Below are 25278 nucleotides of genomic sequence, written 5' to 3'. Positions count from 1 at the left end.
ATATTCAATTTTCTGACTGCTTGCTGTTTTCTTTTCTCTATCTTCTTAGCCATAAAGATGGTTATGAGAAATATACTGCCTGGAAAAGGATTTGGACAAGTAATGGTAAAAGTGAGCCCAGTCCAAAAGCCTTCATGGCTGATCAACAGCTTCCTTACTGGGTAAGATGGAGAGTGATTTATTTAATAGGGTATATTTCAATGTGATGTTTTGATGTGAGTTTCTGGTATTATATGTTTAAGAAGCAGGTCAGGTGAGGTTTTTTTGGGGGGGTTCTAGTATTAGAGGTCTGTGGAAAAGCTCAAGATAATAATTCTGATCAGCTTCTCCATTGTTGGAGACCTTCTCCACGCCCCACAAAGAACAACCTTCTGTTGCTTTTCAGTGAAGTAGCAGCTAAGATGTGTGATGTTCAGGTAGAATAAGACTTGGCAGGGAAAAGGCAGCATGCAAGGGAAAGGCAGTGAAAAGGCAAGTATGAGTGTGAAAGACTTCCAAAACAGATTTTGTATTTCCCTGGTAAAGAGAGCAAAAGAAGAGAGACTGAAATGGAAGGAAGTTTACTGTTAGTGGTGGTGGTTTTGTGTTGTTGTTGGTTTTGAAGTGGTGAACAATATGTTTTTGCAGTAATGCTTGCAAAACCCACTAAGACCATAGTAACGGGGTGTTGAATTGATTTTGAAGTTAGGTTCTGTGGAGAAATTCGGTCTTACAGGAGATGGGCACAGGGTTTCTGTATACCAAATGTCTTGAGGATTACATGAGAATGAATTTAACCATTATATTTGACAAGTTCCTCACATCTCCCTGCTTTCTAATTGGTTAGTTATGCTTCATTAATCTTATCTGTAATCAGCCAGCAACAAGTAAAAACATGTTTGGTTTTTGACTTGTAGGTGCAGTGCACAAAGCCAGACTGTGGTAAGTGGCGTCAGCTGACAAAGGAAATCCAGCTGACACCACAAATAGCTAAAACTTACAGATGTGGTATGAAACTGAACAATTCCACCAAGGTAACACAGAAGAGTTTTGCTCATATTGAAACTAACAACAACTTGGTATTTCTTGTTTGCAGACATTAATTTCTTCTTGTTTGCTGCTTAATGTTTCTAATGTCAAAATGATTGTCTGATGGCCTGGAGAGCTGCACAGTGACAGGCCTACATGCTGTTTGGACTTCTTGTTTCCCGACTGGAAACATCAATACAGAAGTATCTGGAATGTCTTTGCCCAGCCAATTGTGAAATCCTTCATTCTGAAGCTATGGAAAGGTTATCAGCATGTACAAAATAGACATACACCAAAATGTTTATTTTGGTTTTGTTCAGCCATACTTCGTTATTGAGGAAAGCATCTGAAAAGCTCAATGAGCTTTTATTAATTTCTAGCAAGTGTGTCATGGGGCTTTACAGCAAAACTTTCATCTTTGGCATGAAGATAACTCCTGAAATTTGGAAGAGTCCTTATACTGCCATAGAATCTATATAGTTAAAAACATAACATGAAAATACTGACCATATGAAAATCAGAAGGGTCAGCATTTAATCTTGAAACTTTGTGATGAAGATACTCTTAAAATACATGAGAAACTTTCTTTTATAGTAGACTGGAAGAGTCTTTCTGGAAAATGTGGGATATTTCCAGAATTTTTCTGTAAAATTCCGTTGTTTTTTTCTTAATTTGTTTGTTTCAGTGTTGCACTCCACTTCTTGGAATAGAATGTATATTTTAATATCTGATCAGCAGAAACTAACTTAACAAATGAGAAACATTTTCTGGGGTGTTTTTACTTTATGGTGTGTTGTGGTTTTTAACTATGCATTTCTCTGCTATTTATTTTTACTAACATAATCGTCTCTGCTACAGAAGGCTAACACTAACACATTTTTGGCTTGTTTTTTAAGTTTAAAGAGCTATGCCATAGACAAATTACTTTGTATTATATTCAATTTTTGTTGTACAGCTTAAGAATAGCTCTGATACCATTCACTTTTCTTTCAGACTGAGGGCTCAGACCAGTGTTCCATGCCTGAGGACTTGGTGAGTAGTGGCTGTTCCTCCTCATTTGTCCTAGAATATGAAAGCAGTCTTAAAGCACAGCATATTTCTTTTCTTTTCTTGGTCCTTTGGCCAATTATGGCGGTATTTATGCATTTTGCTCAGGAAACTCAGACGCTATTTGCAACAGAGCCTAAGGCCGCCTACTTTTTCATCTTTTTCCTCTTTTCCCTCTTTTGCCTTACCATACCAATTAGCTTTCAGGTGGTTCATGGTGTCTTTGAGTTGTGGCCTGTGATTCAAGGTTTACTCCTAATTCTCATTTCTGATCAGGCAAAACAGCATTCAGTTGCCAGCTTTCAAACAGAATTCCCCATCCTAAAATTTCCTTGTCTTTCAGGTGGTTTCTATCTTTAGTCAAGCTAGTCTCCTCTTTCTGAAGACTGCAAGAGAACATCAAAACATGTTTTCTCTCTCCTCTCCCTCGTAATACAGAACTAGACTTGATGTATGTTGGTGTTTCAATGGGTTTATGATCATGTAACCCTGCATTTCAGATTTAGTATGATCTGGTGTTCAATAAGCCAATGTTGACAAGTGTACCTGAGGTACCTCTGTCCCAGGAAACATGTTCAAGCTTATTGTTGACTCTTGTAGAAGCTCTGTGGTTTTGTTTCCTTAATGCATGTTTGATTTGTAAAATAAGGCTGAATCACCAGTGTTTGAGGGTCTTAGAAGGTCTTTGATGGGGACAGCAGAATCTAAATTAAATCGATCAGTTAGTGTAGACTTTTCTAAGTTCAGATTTCTGGATGCATAAATGACTGTAAATGTTTTATAAAGGACCTGATAAGGCATAGATGTGTTGTCATGGCACGTTTCATCTGTTTGCTTTCCACATGGGTGTGGAGTTTGTGAAGTTTCAGCTCCATTTCTGAGGAAGAGATGAATGCTACAGGTTTTCTGTGTCAGGCTGAGGTAGGGGAAAGAGGGAGAGAAAATGTCTTTATGACTTGCAATTCTGAGATTGGTACTTCTAGTGCTTTTTGGTCTCAGTTTTGGAGGGAGGGGGGGAATTGGTTCATTTTCCAACGTTTTCAAAGTACTGACGTGTTCTCTTCTCCCCTCTTTCCTTCACTTCTCCGCTTGGCCAGAGAGTGGCTGAAGTTTCAGACCATTGGTGGTACTCCATGCTCATACTCCCTCCTTTGCTGAAAGACAGTGTGGCAGCTCCCTTTCTAGCTGCATATTATCCAGACTGCGTGGGCATGAGTCCATCCTGTACCAGCACTAATCGGTTACCTGGTGAATCCAACCTTGTGAAGTTAGAGCACTTAAAGAGCGTGCCTAATTTGACTGGTAAGGGCCATGTGCAGGGCTCTGTTGCTTAAATAGGTGTGATAAATTTTGTCTTATGAGTTTATAAGGCACATAATGCTCCTGATTCAGAAATACCAGTTCTGTTCTCAGCACTAATACACATTCTCTGTGTGACTGCCTCTGTACTTCTTTGATGCAATTTACTCGTTTGTAAGATAAAGGTAATATATTTTGTATGGCATTTTTTTAGGGAGTAAGCACAGACTGCATAGGCTTTTAGTTTACCACCTGTCATTTGTTTATAGAAATGGGAAATTAACATGCAGGTACTGAAAGATTGCGTTTTTGAGGAAATGAAGTTTCATCAAAACAAAACATGTTTCTGCTAGTTTCAATACTGTGGATCTCTGGGGCTTTGGAGAAAAGGATTTGATTTCTTAAGGCACTCAGATTGTGTTTAGGTTAATTTTTTTGCTAATGACAGCTCTGATGCTGACAGCCTGGGAGTGTGCATCTGCAGAATAGGTCAGGTATGGAGAAAGGTAATTCAGGATTCCCATACTCATCTCAGAGAGAACGCTTTGAGAAAAGTTCAGCTTCTGTGTTGTCTTAGCAGGCTTTGCTCTCCTTAGGTGCTGAAAGTAAATCTGTTCATCTATTCAACAGATGTTTATCTGCTTAACAAATAGAAAACTTCATTACACAGAGCTACCAATACTGCATGTGGAAGATGATTACTTTTAGTTACTACCCACTCTGGGCAGTATTGGGAGTTGACGATGAAAGGGGTTCAGAGTACTGCATGAGCCTGTACAGTGATGCTAGACCTTAGACTTGAGTTTAGATCCTGTTCCTTGTTGGACTCATTGTGGCATCTGAGGGCACATACTGTTTCTCTGACAAACTTAAGCTCTGATAGGTCCAAGATGTACCCATCAGGTAGCAGGACAGTAATTAATATTGCACAGCCTAGAGGGTAGGAGAGGGGAGAGCAACAAAACTGAAATCATTCTGAAGGTGGCTAGAGGCTGGAAAGCTTCGTTACTTGTTTATCTGTGTGAGGTCAATGGATCGTCTTAGAGGGAAAAGGACGTGATGAAGATGTGATGGAATATGACTAGTTCTTGGTGTGTCTTTATTCAGTTGCAGGCATGAACAAGTATTTCCAGCCTTTTTACCAGCCCAATGAATGTGGGAAAGCACTTTGTGTGAGGCCAGATGTCATGGAACTGGATGAACTCTATGAGTTCCCAGAATATTCACGAGACCCTACCATGTACTTGGCTTTGAGAAACCTGATTTTGGCTCTGTGGTACACAAACTGCAAGGTAAGAGATGCTAATAGTTAATTTGTTTGTTTACAAATAAGAGCTACTTTTTTGGGATGTGGATTCTCTTCTTAAGTATTGGACTCTTAGACATCTCCTTATGCATCAGAAAAATTGCTCCCAACCTTTTGAAAATCAATTCTAAGTTTGGGTGTTTGTTTGGTTTTTTTTTTTTTTTTGAGTTTTAATGCCTAGGAGCTTCTTTTGCAGTAAAATACAAAAGATTTAAAAGTATTAAAACTCTACTGAGTCTCCCCAGCTATTAACTTCTAAAGTGATGCTTGAACATTTCTAAACAGTGTTTGTGGGTGCTTTATGATATTTTTTTTCATATGACTGTTGGACAGGGAAGTGATTGTCTTTTTACTTATGCTAACTCTATGGCACTGCCTTCAGTGGAATCGCTGGAATTTCACATACTGGAAGCTTTCAGATACTGATGTCTGTATTTATGTGAAGGTTTTGGATATTAATCTATTTTTTATTTGGAATGCCATTTTGGAATGGATTTTACTGGAATGTCATTGTGAGCATTGCCACCAGGTAGATTCATTTTGCAATCAGGGATGCATTTCAATACCATTCCTGTACTAATGGAGCACACCATGGAGTTTGCAAGAGTATCTTGTAGACTTATTTGCCTTTATTCCATGTTAATCTAGTTTAATAAATTGTTACCTTACTGTGTAAAGCTGGCTAGCCAGAAACTTCCAGAAAACTTGCTTTTAAAATGCTCTCAGAAGCCTGATTCATGATTAATTTTACCATCTAGTTTACAGTTTAAATATGATGTAAATGCATGAAAAAATTGAATATTAGAAAATCAACACTTTCTATTCTTTGTTTCTCCTTTGCAGGAGGCTCTTAGCCCTCAAAAATGTATCCATCACATCATTGTTCGGGGGCTTGTGCGTATTCGCTGTGTACAGGAAATGGAGAGGATACTTTATTTTATGACAAGGAAAGGGCTAATTAATACAGGGATTTTATCAGTTAGTCCTGATCAGTATCTTCTTCCTAAAGAATACCACAATGTAAGTTGCTGTAATAATCCCTATGTTATTAGTGCTATAAAACTACATGGCACATGTAATTTTTTTTTGGTTCTGGATTTTTTGCTCGTTATCTGTCATTCCAACCACTTATGTAAAAATTAAATCTAAAAGCAAACACATTGCATGTTTTTCACATGGTTCTCATCTGCCTTCAATGGTTATGGAAACTACAGACACGGGACTCTTCCCAGCAAGGTTTTTGTTCCCACTAAAATCTATGGAATTCAGTTCTATGGATTCATGCTTCCTATGAGCTTTTCAGATGGATGGGAACTGTGTGAAAAATACACAACACACTTAGGTTCTTCTCATGGCTTAACCTTGTAATACAACGCTGCTTTCATAGGTGAGGAAACTCCTATTCCTTATTGGTTTGCCAGATTAAAGGGTACATATTTATGACTAGCAATCTGCTTGACAGCACACAGAAACTTATCAAATTAATGTATTCTGTAATGGAATATCTCCTAGAAATTGTAAGTTGATTTATGTTTCGAAAGTGTGTTTGTACATGTTTTTAATTATAAACTAGTTTTCACTGGTCAACCCAATCTGTGATTGAAATCATTACAAGGTAAGTGTGTTTCTTGTCTGGTAACTTCAGCTGGTTCCATTAAAATAAACTGAAACATTGAACCATCTGCTTTTAAAGTCCTTAAAAATCATAACTATTTTAAAAGCTACAATTGATCTTTTCTTTATATTAAATGCACTATCATCTTTAAAAGTTATCACTGATTACTTTAGAGGACAAGAGAGCCTAGACTTCTGAAACCTACAGGTATTTTTAACTTTAGCAAGAAGAAAAATAAGTGTGCGATGATAATTTCTATTTTAGTGCTAACTATTTTTATTTATTTAAATCTTTTATCTTTTTTTTTTAATCTTTTTTTTTTTTTTTTTTTTTAGAAATCTGTCATTGTTGTTGGGGCTGGTGCAGCAGGATTAGCAGCAGCCCGACAACTGCACAACTTTGGAATTAAGGTAAGAAACTGTAGAGTACATTACTTAAAAAATCAGACTCTCTCTGCTTTGTAAGTGTTCTTCATCAAAATGAAAAAAATTACATTCTTGTTACAAACTTTTATGTATAGGGCATCCTAATTAATTTGTAAAATCTGGGGTTTTACTGAGTGAATCTGCTGTTTAAAAACAGCACTTATTTGTATCTAAAATTCAGCAAAGGATGCAGTGAATATTTTACATAGACTTGGGTTTGGAGGATAGGGGAGACATGGATATTCATGTCCGAATAATGGGACTGTAGATGATGGCTGTTTAAATGAGGTAAAATTTTCTTTCGTTTGTGCACTCTACTGTACTTACTTGTTGCTTATTAAAAACAAGCAAATCACATGTATCTCCCTTTTCCCTCATATTTATCATTGACAGTATGATCTCACAATATTTACAGGTTGAAATAATTTTATATATCAGAATATTCTTATGAAAATCTATGGGACTCTACCCATGAAGTGTTTGCAGGGCTGACGTTTAAGGAAATGAATAAGCATCTGACTTTCTGGATTTATATTTTCATACATGTGTATATTTATATGAAACCCTGAATGCTATATGCCCATTATCTCATTCTTTGGTGGCTAAATAGCATATTGCAGTGCAGCCTTTCTGTACATCAAGTCCTGTGGAAAGCTATTCTGCAGTAAAATACCAATTGGCAGGATATTTTTTTTAATATATAAAATATATTATATATATTTTTATATATAGACACTGTTGCTTTCTACTGTTCTGGAGAGATGCAGTTTCTCTAAAAAGACTTTCTCTAAAAATAAAAAGATAATATAAGTAAGTAAGGGTAAACATATTCAGTCAGATATCCATCTAGTCCTCCAGTACCCTGTGTCTGTCTGTAACAAGTAGTGGATGCTGAAGGAGGTATGTATGAATGGTGGAAATACATGAGAATGGGGTTTTCTTGGAACATCCCAGGAATAAATTTCTCCAAAAGGTGTATGGACTTTCTTAGATGGACACTGCACCCAGATCATTGTGTTTAATAGCCTGTAGCATAGCATGCCTGAAACTCCCATTTTGAGATTTCCTGAATAGGTCTTCAGCTTTTTTAAAAAGGCGGCTTACTTTTGTTAGGGTTGTTTCTTAAAGCAACATCTATTTTATATGTGTATACCCCAAAAGGTAACCTTTAAAAGACAATTTAAATGCATAAATGAACTATATCCACAAACAAAAATAAAGTGTTACGATTGTTAGCATTGCTGGATTGTTTGGGGGGGGGGGTTTGTGTTTTGTTTTCTCCTTTGCTCTGGAGTTGAACAGATATGTTTAATATAATCAAACCTTACAATTTACTAAGCTGCATTGTGTCATAGGTCATTGTCTTAGAAGCTAAAGACAGAATTGGTGGCCGAGTGTGGGATGATAAGACGTTCAAAGGAGTCACTGTTGGAAGAGGTGCACAAATCGTCAATGGATGTGTCAACAACCCAATGGCACTAATGTGTGAGCAAGTGGGTTCCCTGCAGTGGTCATGCATTATCACGACTGAAAAACTGTCACTAAAGCCAGGTTCAGGTGGCTGGGGAAGGGTGGGAGTCCTTTTTCATGACATGATTAAAACACCATTCTGTGTTGTAAGTAAACTCTGTGTTGCTATTCTATCTTTGGTAATGGCTGGGGACAGAGAAGGGCTGTAGAATCGTTTCGGACACATTATAGAAAGAAAAACAAGGCAGCTCCACCTTCAGAACCAGAAGAACCCCCCTTTTTCTGGAGACAGTAATGTAAAAGGTCCCCAGCAGACTTCCTTAGAGCTAAGAAAGGCTTTACTGTGGGAAGCTATTGCTATGTTGTCATAATACTTCTGTGACTCACCTGGCTTTGCTCAGCCTCTATATTTCTAGTTCAATTCCGCACAAGTTACGATGAATGTGTCTAACAACTACTGATGCAAACACACTGCAGTTCAATTTTTTTTTTTTTTTTATTTGTTGGGTTGGTTTGGGGTTTTTTGGGTGGGAAGCTGAATTTCTCTCAAGTGGAACCTGAGTATGGATTTGGTTCAGAGAGGCATGCAAATCCAGACCATGCTATTTTAACTGTTTAGTGCTCTATAGTGTCATGAGGAAACTTTTTTTTTAATCATGTTTTAGTTATGAGGTGAGGAGTAATGACTTCTTAATACACCTTGGGTGCCCATCCCTTTGTAGTCATTTGATGTCATCTTTCATTCAAAGTACAACTCTATCTTGAGAAGAGATCTGCAGTGGTGACCAGCAGCCTAGAGAGATGTGAGGATATGTGAAAAACACTGGAGTGCACCCTAAGTAACAAGGCCCTAGGAAGAAGTTAGCGCTGTATTTGTGCTACTTTCTCTAGACTGACTGTAGAACATAGAAACATCTTTATTCTGATTTAGGTCTGTTGCGTGTTCGATACAAGATGGACAAGCAGAGCAACATACTAGGTTTAATTCCAAATAATTTCTTTGCTTGTTTCTTAATAAAATTGGTGGTAACTGGCAAGCAACATCCTGTCAATTCCTGAATGCAGAGAACTGTTTGGGCATCAGGCACCAGAAAGTTGTAGAAAAGAACTGATTTTAATGGCAATTCAGAGAATAAGGTGAGGTAGAAATGAAGGAGATTGGTTCATCATGTTTGATTACCAGACCCAACATCTCTGTACTAGGCCCTGGCCTCATAGGACAGTTGGAGATAAGGTTTCTGGGAATCCCCAATAAAGATGGAAGAGTGGGTTAAAACACTTTGTGGACAATTAACAGAAGGATTGTTGGTATTCCAGTTTTAGGAGAACAAGAGTTTATCTGACTAATTATTTAAAGTCGTGGATGTTTTTTAAGTGGCATCACTTAAATCTGAGATTAAGGGATTCACCTTACTTTAAATAACTTTGAGCAGGCTAGGCACTGTAGTTTTTCCATACTTAAAAAGCAATAAAATGTCTTTTTCTTAAGCTTGGCATTAAAATGCACAAACTAGGGGAGAAGTGTGACTTGATCCAGGAAGGTGGAAGGATAACAGATCCCACTATTGATAAACGTATGGACTTTCATTTCAATGCCATCCTAGATGTCGTCTCTGAGTGGAGAAAAGATAAAACCCAACATCAAGATGTTCCTCTTGGTGGTAAGTGGGAGATGTATTGCAAAGCGAAGACGTTGGCTGTGTTCATAGAGTTTTATATTAAATTGGCTTTTACATCAGACATTTTTAGAAGTGTATGGCTGTACATCTGACCTTAAATCCAACAGTGATAACCTATCTCTAAGCAAGACAAAGGGAGATTGACTATTGTATACACACAGACCAAAATGTCACTTGTAACTTTTAAGGAAGCCTAATTTGAAGGCTTTTGTAATACTGTACGACTCCTGATGTAGTATCTTGTTTTCATGAGGTAGCTTTTTCAGTATAACTAGTGGCACTAGCAGTTCAAAAGACTTGCTTCTTGCTGAAGCAGACCATAGCTAGCCATAACTCTTACGCTTTTTGACCAATTGTCTAAAAAAGAGCCGATCAAAGCCTTCTGCTGGCAAGAATAGTCCCATCTCCATTGGTAACGCCTCCCACCACACTTAAAGCATGCAAGCACATTCAACAACAAAAAATAAACTTGCTTAGAAATGTTTGCCTCCCAAATCTTTTCAGCATGGATTCTGTAAGGCAGAATTAGCAACTCCTATGTTCTTCAGTGAACTCTGGATCATATTTCTCAGCTCTTTTGGTTTTGTAAAAATTAAGCAGGGTTTATTTGCAAGGATTCTCCCATTATCTTAAAGTGTATTTATTTTCCTTGAAGTATCTTCAACTGTATATTGATGATAGCTAAACAATTAATTTCTCTCCTGTGTCAATTGGCTAGCCCAGCTGTGCTGTTGCACAGTGTGGTTGTTTTTTTTTTAATTTGAAATCATTGTAACCTCTTTTTTTCCTGAAGCTATGTATGTTTCCTTTTTTGAAGAAGATTTTACTAGGGAAACCTATGATTAGGTTAAATACAATGGATAAATACAGTTAGGATAAAATACAATGAAGTTGTATTTCATCACCTGAAAGATCTTGCGTTTTTTTTCTGTAAGAAGAAAAACATCGTAGTGCAAATTAGCAATAAGCTTGAAAATCTTGTGATCCAGAGAATAGCATATTGAAATGCAGTAGGACTTCTGACGAGTTGTGATATATTCTTATTTTAAACATGTTCTTTCACAGAAAAAATACAAGAGATCTATAAAGCCTTTATTCAGGAGTCTGGTATCCAGTTCAGTGAGCTGGAAGAAAAAGTACTCCAGTTCCATCTCAGTAATTTGGAGTATGCCTGTGGCAGCAATCTCTCTCAGGTGAGTTTTGACAGCTGTGTTCTGAAGTGGTTGAGCTTCGTAGAAAATAGGGTTGGAAGTAACATTGAGAAGTCATCTGATCCATCCCATGGCCCCAAAGGAAGAATCAGCTATCCCTAAACTGCTCCTACATCCCTAACCTGTTCTTTGAAAGCACTGAGACACAGACTCCAGCACTGTCTTAGGTAATCTGATGGGAGTTCATGACATGCCTCCAGGAAGATTCTCTTTAGTGTAGAAGTTGAGAGTAGATGGTGCAGTGGAGTAGGGCATTTTGTCGAGATGCTGGGTGGTAGGATTCACAGGAGAATTACTTTTCCTCAGATGTTGTGTGTGACTTCTGCTTCTCAGTCCTGTGTTTAAAAACTGAGGTATTTCTCTACCTTGCTAGGTATCTTGAAAATAAATGCATTTAACTTCTGAAGTGTTCCAACACCCTGATGGTGGGCCCCAGTTCACCACTCCTAGGTATTCTGTTGACTATGTGATACTTGGTTTTCCTTGCGACTTCAGTTTTAACCAAGCAGGTTCAGGAAATATCAAAGTACGATGTTGTTTGCAGTGCATTATTTAATCAGTCCTGTTACTTGGTTAAAGATGTTTAGGGTCAATTGTACTACAGTAGTGGGACAGCTGATTGATATGTGCAGATGCACAAATCTGATCTGAACTGAGAAGCACATAAGAACATAACAAAAATCTGCAAGACAATGCTATACCAGGGCAGTCAATGGAAAATATCTTGATATGTCAAGCTTTCACACTTCACGACCACCCAGGGGAAGTAAGAAAGATGTTAAAATCTATCTTACCTTCTATTTAAAGATCAAAATATGAAGTAAATGCAACTGCAGTGATAGGAACTTGCATTTGAATAGCAGTTTGAGAAGTGCTTCAGATTTTTCACTGATAAGTGGTGATTGCTTAGTACAACTATCACTGTTGTACTAACTATGAGTTTGCAGGGGTGGGAGGAGAAGGTTAATGAAAGATATCATGAAAGAACCTCCAAAGTGACAGAAAAATTCCATTGAGATTTTTTTGTATCTTATCTTCCCCTTCATGTTGGGAAATAAAATATTTCCATTTTTATTTGAAGTCTTAAGGCTGTAAAATCTGATTTCTTTGCTAGAGACGGGAAACTGAAATAAATACACTGCAATCCACTTGAATTTTTGTACTACTTTCCTTGTTTTTTTACTAAGCAGAAGTATAAATTACCTGCTAGTGACCAACCCATACTACAACATTTCTTAATCCAGCAATTCATATGTTGTATGGTGGCCTTAGGTAAATAAGCTGTCTGCTTTTCTCAGCATTGCCGTACATTCTGGTGATACACTTTTTCTCTCCAGTTCTGACAGGAATTAGGGTGGCTTCCTCTAAACTGTGGGACTTTTGCTAGTACCCATGTCACCTCACCAGTAGAGACAGCTAGTTATGTTCTGTCTACAGGTATCTGCACGCTCATGGGACCACAATGAATTTTTTGCCCAGTTTGCTGGAGATCACACTCTTCTAACTGTGGGATATTCTACTGTGATTGATAAATTGGCAGAAGGGCTGGACATCCGGCTGAATTTCCCAGTGAGTCTGGAAAATGTTGATGCAGTGCCTGTCTTGGATTGCTCTGAAGCTCCCAATCATCTCTTTGCATTCTTTTGGACCAGGCAAATCTGTGCCTGTGATTATATTGACTTGTCTTTAAGAAAAGAGAGGGTGATTTCAGTATTTCTGGAAATCCTCTTTGAGGACTATCAGTACTTAAATATTATAATATGATGAGCTTATATGTTAGACTCATGATCTTTCTTTTTCAGCTTACATGGAGGCTTTTTTTTATCTTTCACTATTTCTCTGGAAACTTGTGTTCTTCAATTTCTGTTTTGCAGACTGGTGCTATATTAGCTATTCTTGTCTGAACTTGCATTGCATATGTAGATTTTGTAGTATAATATTCTTCAATTTGACTTTCAATAGGTACAGAGTATTGACTATTCTGGTGAAGAAGTACAGGTTACTACTGCAGATGGAACAGTGTGGACAACACAAAAGGTACCTAATATGCTTCAAGATTAAGGATTTTAGGGTACACAAGAACAATACTGACCACAATACATGTCCTTTTCGTCTCTTTCTCCCCCCCCCCCCCCCCCCCCAAAGATGAAAACTCATATATTCTAGTGACCTGTATTTGGATGTCCTAGAGCCATCTTGAGCATGCTTGAGTTTTGAGTACTAGTTGATTTGAAGAACTAAGCACTATAAAGGTAGTAATAAAAACATGAAGCAAATAGATTTTTATCTGGTCTTTGAAGTGACAGTTATGTTTTCTGCTTCCATTCCCCGCTCAGCTTTACCCCATTTAGCATGTGAATCTGCCCTGTTAAAATTTTTCCCTTTGGTATGCAGGACTTGACAACCCATATTTCTCAGTCTCCCTTAATCCCTGTATCACCACCTGCTTCATGCTGTGTAATTTAGCTTTTAGTAATTTTTAAAATGATACGTAAACTTGATCAAGATTGGATTTTTAAAGAGAAGCGTTCTGTGAAGGAAATAAAAACAAACCAAAACAACGACCATCTTCTCTCCTTTCAAAACGACAGTTTTGTTAATCTGAGAGCCATTGACTATAATTTACAGGAGGTATTAAAATTAGTAGCATGGTTAGCCACTCTGATACAAGCAATTCAACAGACTACAACTTAAAACCAGTGAACTGCAGGATCTGTTCTCACCTGAACGTAAGGCATGTGTCTCCCATTGATGGGGAGTAAAACCAGACACTAATCTAGAGATGTCTGGTGAGTATTATGCTGCATCCTACAAGAATAATCCAAGATAGTTAAGGGGATGCTGTGAGGCTGAAGTGCAGTATTCAGCTTTTTCTACTGTTGTGACTGTAATTATTTTTCAGGTATTAGTGACTGTACCACTGGCCCTTCTTCAGAAAAATGCCATTCAGTTTAATCCTCCACTGTCAGAAAAAAAAATTAAAGCCATTAATAGTTTGGGAGCAGGAGTCATCGAGAAGGTAAGTAATTTCAGATTTCATTTTCTTTTCATAGAAACATTGGCTGCTTTGTCCCTGTTGCTTTTGGTGTGTATTTCTCAGGATTTATTATGCATTTACTTTTACTTGTATATAGTAGCCCAGAAGAGCAAAATGCTATCAGGGATCACATGTATTTCTGTTTTTTAGATTTCCCAACTTAATGGTGTTTTTAAAGAAATTGTTTGCAGAATCACTTCACAGCTTATGTTTTGTGCCTAATTTTGAGCAAGCCTTCATGATGGTCTTAGATCTTCCAAAATTCTAATAATATTCTTATTCTAGGTCCTTTCAACCTAATAAATACATAAACTATTTCAGAAGAATACTGAAAGTTGTGTATTTGACCAGTGTAAAATCTCCTACCCTTTCCCAGTGCAAAAAGACAGCCTCTCCTGAAAAGATCCCTAGTAAGATGTGTGCTTAGAACAAAACAGTAACAGAAGTAATGGCAGAAACGGGATTATAACAGTGTTGAAATTTAAAGGCAAGATTCAGACACCACCACCCCCCTCCCCCAACATGGACATCACTAACTTCTATGTTAGGTTTGTAAAAATTCTGCTCAATTTCTTGAGTGTTTTCTATAGTGAATTCCATTGTGAATTTGATAGTCTGTGCATTTGCAATTTTTGAGACTAGCATTTTTTTTTCTTTCCCTGTCCCCCTTGGGAGAACAGGCCCATACATTCTCTGTTGAGACCCTCTCATAGAACTGGGTGTCTCTAATTGAGTGGAAAAGGGAAAAAGAATTAGAAGAACAACATATACAATATCAAGTTATGAGTTTTGTGGTATGAAATGCTTTAATTCCATCTCTCTCTCTCTCTCACTCTCTCTCTAGATTGCCTTGCAGTTTCCTTATAGATTTTGGGACAGTAAAATTCAAGGAGCTGATTTTTTTGGTCATGTTCCACCCAATTCCAGCCAACGTGGGCTCTTCAGTGTTTTCTATGACATGGATCCAGAGGTATCATATGCTAGCTGTATTTTCTGTTGGCCCTTCAGAAATTCAGTTTGGAATCTAGGTGCAATAATTACTGAACAATGAAAGTTTTCTTCTTCTCCCCACCCCCGCAACTGTTAAAAGAAGTGGAAGCAGTGTTATTTATCAAGAAAAAGCTGATTATTACAATGAAGTATCAAATGGGAATGTTTTCCTACACTTGGATACAAGATAATATACAAGCAAGTTAATGCTTTTATTTTCAAACTATCCTGAAAATGAGTCTGTAATACCTGACTATAGATATACTAATATGGGAAAAAGTCTACCAGTCACTTCCAGTTTAGGATTTCTGTTCTCTTATTTATATCAGCTAAAAATCCTGTTAAAAAGATCACACTGGCTTATTAACACTTAATGGCTTGCACTAGCCTTAATAGCTATGTGGAATGGCAGAAGAAAAGAAAACAACTAGGTTTTCTATGAAACCGAGGCCTGTAGGGTCAGTCCCAAACTCATGAATTTCAAAACAAATTCAAACCACTGCATTGACATCATGTTTCTCTCATCCACCAGTTCCAAGCACGCACATTACACATTTATATCTTACCTTTTCACGCTTTGATAACAACTGCTGCTTATTACTTGGCAGCAATTAAAAGGCCATTTTGTAACCTTATGGCTTACTCCAAAAGGAAACCATCCTGTGAAGATCGTGCTGTGTTACTACACTATCTGTACCTGTATATGACTTTCCTTAAACAAGGTTTCTCTTCAATACTTTTAAGCTCATTCTACATAAGGTTCAGTGTGCTCATGCTGTCCAGAGACACTAGATGTAATTCTTAATTTGCTTGATAGCTATTCTCTGCTAGCTATTGAGTTTAGTAACAGAAGAATTGCCTTATCTAAACAAGAGAGGGAGAGTTCTTTAAAGGAGTTGAGAGCCTGTGTGCTATTCTGTAGTCACCACTTCATCTTTGAAACTTCTGTATGGTAGCAGATTTGTTGAAGTGGAAGGGAACATCAGCAGAACTGAGCTTTCATTTCTTGGGACAAAATCTGCTGGTAAGATCTTAGTATTGGCCTAATCCAAACCATAAGTATTTAAATAGATTCTCTTTGTTACCGCCTTTTGAAATTGGAGTACAGTTGAGGTGGAATTTTGGCACGGAACTGGAGCTTAAGATGTCTGTCACAAAGAATAACACTATAAATGTCAAATCTTTTGGTGTAGCCTTTAAATAGGTAGATAGAAAGTCTTCAGCTAATTCAGCAAGTTGTAGAAGGGGCTGACTGTAACACAGATCTGTGAACAAGACATCAGGGGATGGTAGTAATTTGAGCATAAATACTGTAGAATATGCACCCTTTATTCGAAGGAATCAAACCCACTTTCCTCTAGAACAAAAGTTGCTTTGCAGCTGAAAATCTCTTTGTCAATGCCAATTAAAAGGGACTCTTCAAGAAATACTTAATAACCTAATAATTTCTAAATGATCTCATATGTTAATGTCTTGTTTTTAGGGCAAACAAAGCATTTTAATGTCAGTGGTCACTGGAGATGCTGTGACAACCATTAAGAATTTAGATGATAAACAAGTACTGCAACAGTGTATGACTGTACTTCGAGAGCTATTTAAGGAGCAGGTAAGAGAAGCCTCTTCTACTAAAAGATGAATTAACCTGCCAACAAATGTAAAGCTTTTGATTGTATTATTTCATGATGTGTAAGAAAACCTTTGACATATAAAACTTTTTCTTTTCTTGTCAGTTTGAGGGAATGTGCTTCCTTTGAGAGACACTAAAAACACAATGTTTGGTCTTGTGTGAAAAATGTGAATTATCTTAGATCTGTCTGAAGGAAAATTGTAATGAATTGAAAAACAGAAATGAACGATCATCCTTTAAAGTGCTTTTAGAAAGGAAAATTAATTAAAAGCAGTACTTCAGGCAGGTAACACAAATACACTTCTTACATAGCTGTCACTTTTTCCAAAGTATTTTTTTTTTGGTCATCACTGCTTCCAATACATGATCAAAGCTTTAAGCTAGATGAATTTGATTATGATCATCCCCCTGCCCCCGTAAAAAGCAACTGAAATTACAACACTCCCAAACCAAACCAAACCAATCCCTTAACTCTTCTAATAAGAAACAACCCTTCCTGAGCTGTCTTGGGATGGAGGTACAGCCAAAATGATGTATCAAGGGCCCTATATCCTGACCGTAAAAAAAAATTAGATAAAAATTTCTACCTTTTTCCTTCCCCCAGCTCATCGTTAGGATAAAAACTAATAGGAAAATCAGAGAAATCTGGGGCAAGCAGAAAATGATCACTTAGCAATGTTATTTGCATTCCACTCTATAGACAGTTAAAAAATTCCTTAGAGCAGGTAGATCCCAAGGAATGCTTGCATTACTGTTCATGGGTGATCTCTCAAGTTTTAGTGATGGTTCAGATGTTAGGATTAATGATCTTGGAAAAACTTTGGCATCTGAAAGCTCGACTTTTCCTAGAAAACATACTTTTGGTAATGGCTTTATAGTTATCAGAATCATGTGCAATGTAAGTCCACATACCTGCTATTTTGATCTCATGAGAATGTAGAGGTAGCAAACAGGTCTTTGGTTTTGGTGCCACTCTAGTCTAGAAGAGTGATTTTCATGCCTGTCTCCATGGTTTATAGCAGTTGTGAATTTCAGTCATCTGTGCACAATGCAGCAGGATTTTCAAAGACAAGATAGCTTCCAGGGGTGTACCAGAACTTCTTCTGGGATGTCCATGAAACTTGCCATACTTCACTAGCCATTGTCTTGATTGCGTGAGCTTTAGTCTCTCACGTGCTACCTGAATGGAATAGTCTATTTGTGGATACCAGATGATGTGTAAGAGGCAACCAGGGGTGTTTCTGTTTACTTGTCACAAGCTCCTCAAGAGTAAGACACAGCTGTAGTTGACTAAGCCTTCATACAATTGTTATCCAGACTTTGGTAGATTGTGTGGAATTTGCATGCTGCAATGTGACAAAGAATACACAGTATTACTGTCATGGCTTAGCTACAGACACTCTGACTTCCTGGTTTTTGTTTTCTCCCTGAACCCAGTTTTCAAGCCAGCTCATTTTCTGATCTTAGACAAGTAATGTTATTTATCCATTGGAATAAAATTATCTCCAAAATGAAGATTACAGTTGAGATTTAACAAGCTAGAAGTAGCAAAGCATCATGCCTTACCACGATAAAAAGTGCTTACATTATACAGACAAACATGTTGAATGATGTTGATATTGGTATTTTATCTGTTTGCAAGAGTATCTATGTATTTTGAGGGGAATTTTTTTTTTTTCTCATGTGTAGTTCTAGGTATATTACAATATCCAGATTTGTTGCATTCAAAACAGTGCAGGTGTGATATTTCAGGCATCAGGGAAGTCTAGCAAACAAAATCAGCATTGTGGTCAGTAGTATAATAAAGAAAATTGCAATTTAATTCTGGAATGTAATTGAATCTGTATTATAATAATACTACATACTCTAAAGATTACAAGAAACTGTTTATTAGAAAAAGCTATGCAATTAGGAGCTTTTCTTCACAGTGCATAACTTTTATTTTGATTATACAGGAGGTTCCTGACCCAGTGAAGTTTTTTGTTACTCGATGGAGCAAAGACCCTTGGCTCCAGATGGCATATAGTTTTGTGAAAACAGGGGGCAGCGGTGAAGCTTATGACATTATAGCTGAAGACATACAAGGGAAAATTTTCTTTGCTGGTGAGGTAAGTATCTTTGTTACTGTTGATTGGGGAACTATTTCTTATGAAAGATCATCTTTTGCTAACCAACACCATTAATCTAGAGATAGCATATAAATATTCCGTTACACAAATATGCTAATGTTTCTTGATTTTTGACACAGAACCCTTTTTATTCATATTATTATTGGGCATGGAGAGTCTGCCAGATATTTCAGGTCAGGAGTGAACTGCATAACCAATAAGTGCAGAACATGACAAGACTATACAATCCACTTTTATTTTTAGCCAAATTGTATGCCTGTTACTCCATTTGTGGGTAACATAACAAATGCATGCTGCTGATGGTACAGGTGCGTTCTATACTGGAACAGAACTTACCTGCCCCACTAAAGTGCAGATGGCAAAACAGACTACTAATTTTGCTAGTTGACTTGCTTGCAAATTTTGAAGTTGCTAAAAATCTTAAATATTTCCTCCTAAATTCTTTCTAAGTTTTCCATGGCTTTTAAAAATGTTGGTATACACTTAAGGAAAACAAAACGGATCTTATAAACTGAAATTCTATCATCTGTTCTAATAGTTTTAGAAACAATTCACTTTTTTCTTTTTTCCTTTTTTTTTTTTTTTTAAATACAGGCCACAAATAGGCACTTTCCTCAGACCGTTACAGGAGCTTACTTGAGTGGGGTTCGAGAAGCGAGCAAAATAGCAGCATTTTAAGTACTGAAAGTTTGTGTTTATACATATATTTTTAATTGTTTTCTGTGGGTAAAACTATCTTCAAGTTTCCTATTGCTGCCTTTTTCTTAAGTGGTACTTAAATAGTATATGGTACCTGGAGATAAAATCTTCATCTTCTTTTTCCTCTTTCTCCCCTACCCTCCTTTTAAGCCCTGATGATACACATTGTTGGGGTTTTTTTTCCAGTTAAGGTATTACTAGCAAGAGTGACATTAGAGTCCCTGGCCACAGCTTAACTAATGGAACTTTTTTTGAGAGTCCTCTTCTGTATGGCTCAAGTCATGCTATTGTAAACCTTCATTTCAGAAGGTCAAATTAAAGCAAGACTAAGTTAACATACAGCATTAAAAATGCTGGCAGTTAGTAGTAACGATGGGAATTTTCCACTAACTGTGTTTCTCAGGTTGATTATGCTTATAGGAGTTCAGACTTGCTCCCAAAAGCCTGAATAGCCTAGACAAATTCTAGAATTATTGTAGGAAGGAACTCAACTATCATTCTTTCCACTTGCAATCAATAACCTTTTCTATAATATTTTTCATATTCTTAGCCTCCACTAAGGGGGCTTTGGAATATCAAGTTTGTTCCTTTAAATCAGATGGCTGGAACAGTTTACAGTGCAATCATAGAAAGGTTATTGTAGATAATAAAAACTTGAAAAAAGTAACTTTTACATTACTTTAAAAAACTTTGGAATATTCTCTCTGCTACTTATTCAGAGAAATTCTTGTTACAATAATAGGCTAAGTTTAGATTTGCTTAGTGCTTCTGATCATGTAGAAACAGGACAGCTTAAAAAAACTATATTTCTATGATTATTTTGAAAACAACTTCCAAATTCATTTGGGCTGAGTAGAGGCACTATCTACTGATATGAGTATTCAGTGGGGGGTGAAGGACTGTAAGTTCCTAATGGCTCATTCAGCTTTTATATTTAAAAAATAAGTGAAGATGAATGAGGAAAAATATTAACACTTTTATGAAGGGCTGAAACAAGGTGGCTTGCACTTTGACTTGAAGTTTTTTATTTCTTTTACTATTAAAGTATTATTAAAAACAACTTGAGGGAGTAATTCAGTAAGGGCTAAGCATCTATCTAATAGCTTTTCTGTGGGACAGGGAAGAAAATGAAATACTTTTCAACACACAACCACCAGTGTATCTGTTGTAATACTGTTCCACTAAAACGGTATTAATGAAAAAACATTAAAACCAACTTTTAGATCTCTTCCCCCACACCTTCCCTATAACTTTACTGCATAGACCTCACGATTTCTGGAAGGAAAGTAAGCACTTACTCTTTTACCCCCTGCATTCTCATGCATAGGCTCTTTTCTTTTCTTAATCTCTTCATTTTGAAAATGACACAGCAAACTTTTCTTGAGTTACAGTGCTTATTTCCATAAAGCTGTATCCTTGGAAAAAAACAACAACAAGCAACTTTAAGAAAAATCCTACTGAATAAATGCAATTCTTCTTTTTAAATACCTAATATTTTGTTTTTAGAGTAGCTATGATATTGTTAAATACCTTTATTTAATCTCTAATTTACAAGGTGAAGATGTTTATATAACTAGATGTTTTTCAGATATATATTCTGTTCTGCTTCTTAAAGCTGAATTATATGGATTAACAGGAAAAGTGTAACTGTTCATAATTTTCCTCCACATAAATGCTATTATGTACAGTTTTAAAGTATTTCCAAGTATTAAATTGTAATTTAAAGGCTATAAGAAGCAAGACAAAATCCTCTGATGATAAAAGATAACCAGACATCAGATTTTGCTTTTGGTAATCATTTGCACTTTGTTAATTTCACGTATTACAGGCCGACTTAGAGCATAACTAGGAAAGATTAAGCGGTGCATACGTTTCAGTTCCAAGTTTCTTTCCCAGTTGATCATATATGACAAAATTATTAGGAGAGGAGCTTCTGAAGGTGGGAAAAAAGCTTATTACTACAAGCCCCAAACATTATATTCAATAGCTGCTTTAGCTGACCTTGGTCAAAACTTAAGTCAGCTTAATAACAACATATAAACACATTACATTTTAGATAGGAACTGTCTGGGAAGTTGAGCTCAGCATCCATTTCTGCAGTCCAAAGTTTGTGTGAACATGCTTGATTTTAAGCATATGCTTCCATCATGTTAATTTGTACTTGGGGTTTTAAATTTATCTACAACTTTGCAGATAGATAAATGCTGTATTCTAAAGAATAGAGATGGACATGAAAAAATACTGTCACGTTTGGCTTTAGCTGCTGCACACTTCTTATAGCATTAAAATAGTGTAACAAATGATAAATTTACCAATGGTCTAGTCTATTAATTATTTGTATATTATTTTGGTGCCAAGGCACTTAAACTGTGTTGTGCTGCACTTAAGTTTGAGAAGTAAATAAAATAAGTATGTTCCATTTTAATTTACGTTCATTTGAAATGTATAAGAACATCAGGCTGGTTCTGAGACTTCATTCTTTAATTAATGTTCCCCCCAAATTTTTTTAATATCTATGTTAAAATTTATTTCAAGCATGTATGTGTTATTTCTTTTGTGTTTAATTTATTCCCTGCAAATAAAGAACTGGGGAATGTTTTCTTTGAGTATATTTGTTTAAATGTTATAAAAAATATTTGAATGCAGAGCATGATCTGTTACACTTCAACTCTTCTGTGTGACTATGTTATGGCAGCAGAATAAAACTGGAAAGTATCCACAGGATGCTCATGTTTTGTTTTTGTTTTTTTCCCTTTAAATTTAACTAGTAACTAAGCCTACTTTTTTGTTACATTTTATATTGATTTAAGATTTCATTTTAGTATATTCCTACAGCTAGGCAATTCCTCAGAAGAGCTGCTCTACAGCCTTCTCTGTACCGTAAGTACTAACTTTGCTGTTATTTGGACAATACCATACATAATAGCCAGTGTCTTTTGCCTCAAAGGTTTACAAAGCAATTCATAAGCTTGTGTCAGATTATTTTCCTTAGCCAGAGGATATTTAAGCTAAAATTATAATTGTTTAGAAGCACTGCCCATAATTTTAAAATAGCCAGAAAAATCACCAGAGAACCACTTAATGCTTTTCACTGAATAATTGTAGTATGAACGCTTTGTAGGATCATGGTCCTGAAAGGTTCCTCCTAGCACAGATCATTATAAGGATGTGCAAGCCCAACTACATACCCAAAACATTTAAAATACAAACAATGACAAATTCTGATAACACTTATCTACATTGTTCTTCTTGAATGGGACGTTAGATGTTCATTTAGTGCAAGTCTGACTGCAGGCAACTTAAAAAAAATACTCCTAGTCCCTTTGAAAGTTTATTTAACCCAGTAACACATGTAGGTCTCAACCAGTGAAAGCATTACCGTGTGGAAGATTCACTGCTTGCCCCTAACCCTGTCATACTTGATTAGCAGTTCAAAGTTTGTATCATGAGGACATGCTTTGTTCACCTAATCCTAACTCCCTGCAGGAAATTATTTTTGTTACATCTGACACTGGTCTTGAAAAATGTTAACTTCATTCTGAGAAAAATGATCTTTAAAATGGAAACAAAATACTAATGCTGCTTTTAAAATAAAGTACAAATCAGTAGATTTCATCACACTCCCCCAAAGAATGACAGTCCTTCAGAAAATAGTTGGTGTGAGGGAATTTTTTAGCCCAGCTGTCTAAAACTTAGATCAGAAATAAAGTGAAGTAGCAAGTCTGCAACTGAGTGCAGTCCAGTGAACAAGGTCAGGTGAAAAGGCAGGGAAAGTTACATAATATTGCCATCCCCTTATCCCCAGGACCTCTGGAGATCATCTGGTTTAAGCTGCTACACAGAACAGGGCCAACGTGGAGCTGGTCGCTCGGGGCCCTGCCAGGTTGAGTTCTGAACATCTCCAAAAACGGGGATTCCACAACTCCTCCAGGCCCCGTTTCTGTGACCATCCTCACGGTGAAGCTTTTCTTCCCCTAACACGTAATTGCAACTTCCCTGGCGTCAGCTTGTGCCTGTTGTCTCCCATCCTCTCACTGTGCACCTCCAAGCAGAGCGTGGCCCTGCCTTCCCCATACTCTCTCATTTGGTAGTTGCAGACTGCAGTATGATCCCCCTTTACCCGTCTCTTCTTAAGGCTGAACAAGCCCAGCTCTCTCTGCCTCCCCTCCTACATAGCTGCTCCAGCCCCCTGGCCGCATTGGTGGCCCTCCACTGCATTCGCTCCAGTATGTCCTCATCTGTCTTGCACCAGGGAGCCCAAAGCTGGACACGGCACTCTCGAGGCAGGCTCACAAGTGCTGAATAGGGGGTCCTAATCACTTCCCTCAACCTGCTGGTTACACGCCTGCAGAAGCAGCGCAGAGTGCCATCAGTGTTCCTTATCACAGGGGCACACTGCTGAATTGGGTTCAACTCATTGTCTGCGAGAAACATCTGCCCCTGCTCAGATCCTTCTCTGCAAAGCTGCTTAGAAAGAAACTACTGTCCCCACCCACACTGTTGTACGGGGTTATTCCATCCCAGAAGCAGGATGCTGCATTTGCTTTTGTTGACCTTTACGAGGTTCCTGTCAGCCCACTCCTCCTAAAAGTCAAGGTCCATCTGAATAAACTGTTAGACCTACAACTTCCAGCTACTTGCTTTAATAAATATTTCTGAATTCAAAGGCAGGAGAGACATTTTTTTCCAGAAGGAAAATAAAACATTTTTCAGCATTCAAGATGTTTCCTAACTTTTTTCAGCAAGTGAAACACCGATTTTACTAAATTTCTTACTGCAAGTTTTCAGACGGTATTCTGGTGCCTTACAGATTTTCCCACTGTTCTCCCTAAATAATGGGAACTAAAATAACCACCACCACCACCAGAAGTCATTTCAGGAATGCTTTCATCTAGCTCAGTCGAAGCTACTTGATTATAGTCAACTTTCTGATTTGGAAACAGGAATAATTAGATCTACCCAAGTGGTCACGAGCCACCCTCTCTCTGAAGTAACAAGAGCTAATAAAGCTTTTTGGAATCACCATGCTGACCACCAGGGGCATTATCTGGCCAGATGAAGCACTGGCCTCCAAAAGGGTTATTTTTAAGTCCAGTTTAGTGGTGGCTGATCTAAACCCAGACATTCATAGATCTTACTTTGTCATGTGCCTTGTAACAGGATAATGCAGAAAGAACACAGATGCTATAAGCAGCCTGCTCAGGTCCAAGAAGGGTATTAGAGCTTCTGGAAAAAAGTGGGATGGCACTTAAAAGTTGTGTCTTCCTAATTTCGTCTTGGTTAGACGTGCCTGAGCAGTATACCATGGGCTACCACATAAGTCCAACTCAGCTGTTCTCCTAAAGACATGTAACCTCTCTTCATTCAAAATTTCTACTCTTCCCTTTCCCCACCTAGCCCTCTCCACCTTCCTTCTCCTACAGGGCCCATACACTGTTACCTCAAGTGCCAAGCTCACTCATAACAACAGCTGTTTATATAAGCATGTCATTCAGGTTAATTTGTGTGGTTTTGCAGGTCCCCGACCAAAATACTGAATACCAAAGACTTAACAGAGGAACCAATACATTGGACTGTAGGAATTATGCTCTAAGCGATCAAATCAAGATGTTAGGACTTTTTTTCTAGAATACAATGGTCAGGACATAATCTTAAGCATCTGGAAGGTATATGCCTGAGCACTTTATTCAGTTACCTTTTATCCAGTTAGCCAGTTTCTGGTTTTTATGAGCATCT

The 25278-nt window shown here is 37.3% G+C and overlaps 2 protein-coding genes across 5 annotated transcripts in view; one reads left to right on the top strand and one right to left on the bottom strand.

The window, feature by feature from the left end:
* The window catches only part of KDM1B (lysine demethylase 1B), a 28935-nt gene extending 6669 nt beyond the window's left edge, over positions 1 to 22266 (top strand). For both annotated transcript variants that reach the window (XM_052807466.1, XM_052807375.1), the window contains exons 6-22: positions 50 to 161; positions 897 to 1013; positions 2002 to 2040; positions 3153 to 3357; positions 4462 to 4646; positions 5504 to 5680; positions 6611 to 6685; positions 8056 to 8193; positions 9660 to 9831; positions 10915 to 11042; positions 12498 to 12629; positions 13023 to 13097; positions 13963 to 14079; positions 14942 to 15067; positions 16571 to 16693; positions 18670 to 18822; positions 19438 to 22266. In XM_052807466.1, coding sequence (XP_052663426.1) covers positions 50 to 161; positions 897 to 1013; positions 2002 to 2040; positions 3153 to 3357; positions 4462 to 4646; positions 5504 to 5680; positions 6611 to 6685; positions 8056 to 8193; positions 9660 to 9831; positions 10915 to 11042; positions 12498 to 12629; positions 13023 to 13097; positions 13963 to 14079; positions 14942 to 15067; positions 16571 to 16693; positions 18670 to 18822; positions 19438 to 19521 — 2158 coding nt within the window. In that variant the 3' untranslated portion in view covers positions 19522 to 22266. The remainder of the gene's footprint in view (positions 1 to 49; positions 162 to 896; positions 1014 to 2001; positions 2041 to 3152; positions 3358 to 4461; positions 4647 to 5503; positions 5681 to 6610; positions 6686 to 8055; positions 8194 to 9659; positions 9832 to 10914; positions 11043 to 12497; positions 12630 to 13022; positions 13098 to 13962; positions 14080 to 14941; positions 15068 to 16570; positions 16694 to 18669; positions 18823 to 19437) is intronic.
* Positions 1 to 25278, bottom strand: part of TPMT (thiopurine S-methyltransferase) — a 44103-nt gene that overhangs the window by 18215 nt on the left and 610 nt on the right. For 2 of the 3 annotated variants that reach the window (XM_052807720.1, XM_052808153.1), the window contains exon 2: positions 17627 to 18060. The gene's annotated coding sequence lies outside the window, so the exon portion shown is untranslated. Of the gene's footprint in view, positions 1 to 17626; positions 18073 to 25278 lie in introns of those variants that run through there. The other variant, XM_052807896.1, reaches the window with a different exon arrangement.

The sequence above is a fragment of the Harpia harpyja genome, chromosome 1 (genome assembly GCF_026419915.1).
Source record: "Harpia harpyja isolate bHarHar1 chromosome 1, bHarHar1 primary haplotype, whole genome shotgun sequence".
NCBI lineage: Eukaryota > Metazoa > Chordata > Aves > Accipitriformes > Accipitridae > Harpia > Harpia harpyja.
The sequence above is the reverse complement of the archived record's forward strand: the minus strand, read 5'-3'. Positions and strand labels throughout refer to the sequence as shown.